Here is a 2,053-nt window from a genome sequence, read left to right on the forward strand (position 1 = left end):
TCAAAAACCTCTTCTCCGTCCAGTCTTGACCTGGACTCCAGCCCCATTGCCACCCCCAGCTTGTCCCCCATGCTCCCTGGAGCCTCGTCAACCTGGAGCCCAGCTAGACTGCGCCCTCTCCTCTGCTTTGTCCACTCCGTCCTCTCTGTCTCCAGTTAACACATCCCCCTCTGTGTCCCCCACCCCATACTGAGCCCCCACCGCCTCATCTTTGCCTTCTAGAACTCCTGGAAGTCTCCAACTGGAGGTTTTAATTTGAAAACTCCCTGTTCTTAAGCAGTTGGTCCTGGGCTGCTGCAACTCTTCCTTGAGTCAGGGTCCCTCTCAGGATGGAGGCCCCAGCTCGAACCTCGAGATCACGGTCACGGATTTTGGGCCGTTCTCCTATGTTCCGCTTTTTCCGAAGCTTGGTAGGCAGCAAGGGCAACCCAAAGAGCTCGGACAAGGCCCTGGCCAGGGGCCAGTTGTGCCTGCTACAAGAACAGGATACCACCTCCCTGAAGACAGGCCTCCAGGGGGACTCCGGGTGGAGGGAGCCAGGGCCCCTTGCCTCGCTGCCCTGTACCTTCTCAGTGGCCGTGCCCAGGGGCTCCGCACACCTGTTACAGCACGAGGCCTTTGGGCTGGGCATGGGGGACATGGGCTCCCAGACCACTAACCCCAAGGAGGTCCTGAGGCTTACAGCCCAGTGCGTAGAAGTGAAGCCATTCCTTCCCGGAAGAAGCCTGGAGGTGCTGGGCAACATGTCAGAGAAGAAAGAGAACCGAGAGAAGGAAGAGGAGCCAGCAGGGGAGGCCTCGGGGGATTCAGGGGATTTAGATAGGTGAGGTGCTGGGGTCAAGGAGGGTGGTTGTGTTGGGGACCCGGATGGGGCGGGAGCCTAAGGTAGAGGTACTGGGAAGAGGCCTGAACATGGGACACAGGTGGGCCAAAGAAGTAATCTGGGCAGGAAGGACTTCATTAACACTTCTTTGGGATGGGCTATCTTCAAATCTGCTGGGGCCGTTCATTAATATTTCTTTGGGATGGACTTTGGGCCTAGGGCTTTTCTCGGGACTTCATTAACATTTCAAGAGTTGCTCAACTCTTCTGGAAATTCATTCTCAACATGGCCTCCATTTTAGATTTCACTCGATATTAGACCCGATTTACCTAACTACACTGACTACCTAACTTTAAATCTGGCTTCAGAGGCACATGCCTGTGATTCCAGCCACTCAGGAGACTGAGGAGGGAGGATCGCCAGTTTGAGACCAGCCTCAGAAGTGTACGGAGGCCCTAAGTAACTTAGTGAGACCCTGTCTCAAAATAAAAAATAAAAGGGGCTGAGGATGAACTCAGTGGTAAATGAGTTCAATCCCTGGTACCAAAAAAAAGAAAGAGTGGGGAGGTCTATAGATGACGGTTTGGAGGGGAGACCCATGGGGTCCTTCACAAGTACAGGGTTGTGGATGAAAGGGTGATGAAGGGTGCGGTTGGGGGTGTGGCTTTGTGGTGGAGGGCTTGCCTAGCACTTGAGGCCTGGATTTGGACCCCAGCATTGCTAGGGAAACCATGAGAGAGGGGGATGGGCTAAGGGCTGGAGGGAGTACACAGGGTGGGCTCAGCTCCCTCTGCCTCCCTCTCCTATTCAGGCCCTCCTCCCTGCTGCCTGCCCTCCAGACTCTCCTTCTGGTTCCCCACTCCCCCTGGGCCTGGGCCTTCTGTGTGAGAAAGGGGGACCGCCTCTCTCAGTCTCCTTTCCTCAACACTGACTTTCTTGGGGTGGGGGGATAGCTCCTTCCATGACGAAGACCCCAGGGGGCCCAAAGGAGAGGGCTAATGGAGGGGCCCAGGCAGGCCTGTGGGAAAGCCTTGCCCAGGAGGTTTGGGGTGGGAAGGTCACTGCCACTTCTCTGGGCCCACCTGCCTCCCCTAGCTGACTGTGCTTTGGGATTAGGAGCCACTGTGCCCAGGCCCTGGAGGAGGAGCAAGAATGCCTGAGGTACACGGAGCTGCTGGAAGTCAGCCCAGAGGCCTTCAGCAGGGAGGAGGAGGAGGAGGAGGAGGAGGA

The 2,053-nt window shown here is 56.6% G+C and overlaps 1 protein-coding gene across 1 annotated transcript in view; it reads left to right on the forward strand.

The window, feature by feature from the left end:
- Positions 1-329: 329 nt before the first annotated feature.
- Positions 330-2,053, forward strand: part of LOC107143605 (gametogenetin-binding protein 1-like) — a 7,348-nt gene continuing 5,624 nt past the window's right edge. The window contains exons 1-2 of the mRNA XM_048805716.1: positions 330-823; positions 1,940-2,053. Of these exons, the coding sequence (XP_048661673.1) occupies positions 330-823; positions 1,940-2,053 (608 nt within the window). The remainder of the gene's footprint in view (positions 824-1,939) is intronic.

Source organism: Marmota marmota, unplaced genomic scaffold (assembly GCF_001458135.2).
Source record: "Marmota marmota marmota unplaced genomic scaffold, marMar, whole genome shotgun sequence".
Lineage (NCBI taxonomy): Eukaryota > Metazoa > Chordata > Mammalia > Rodentia > Sciuridae > Marmota > Marmota marmota.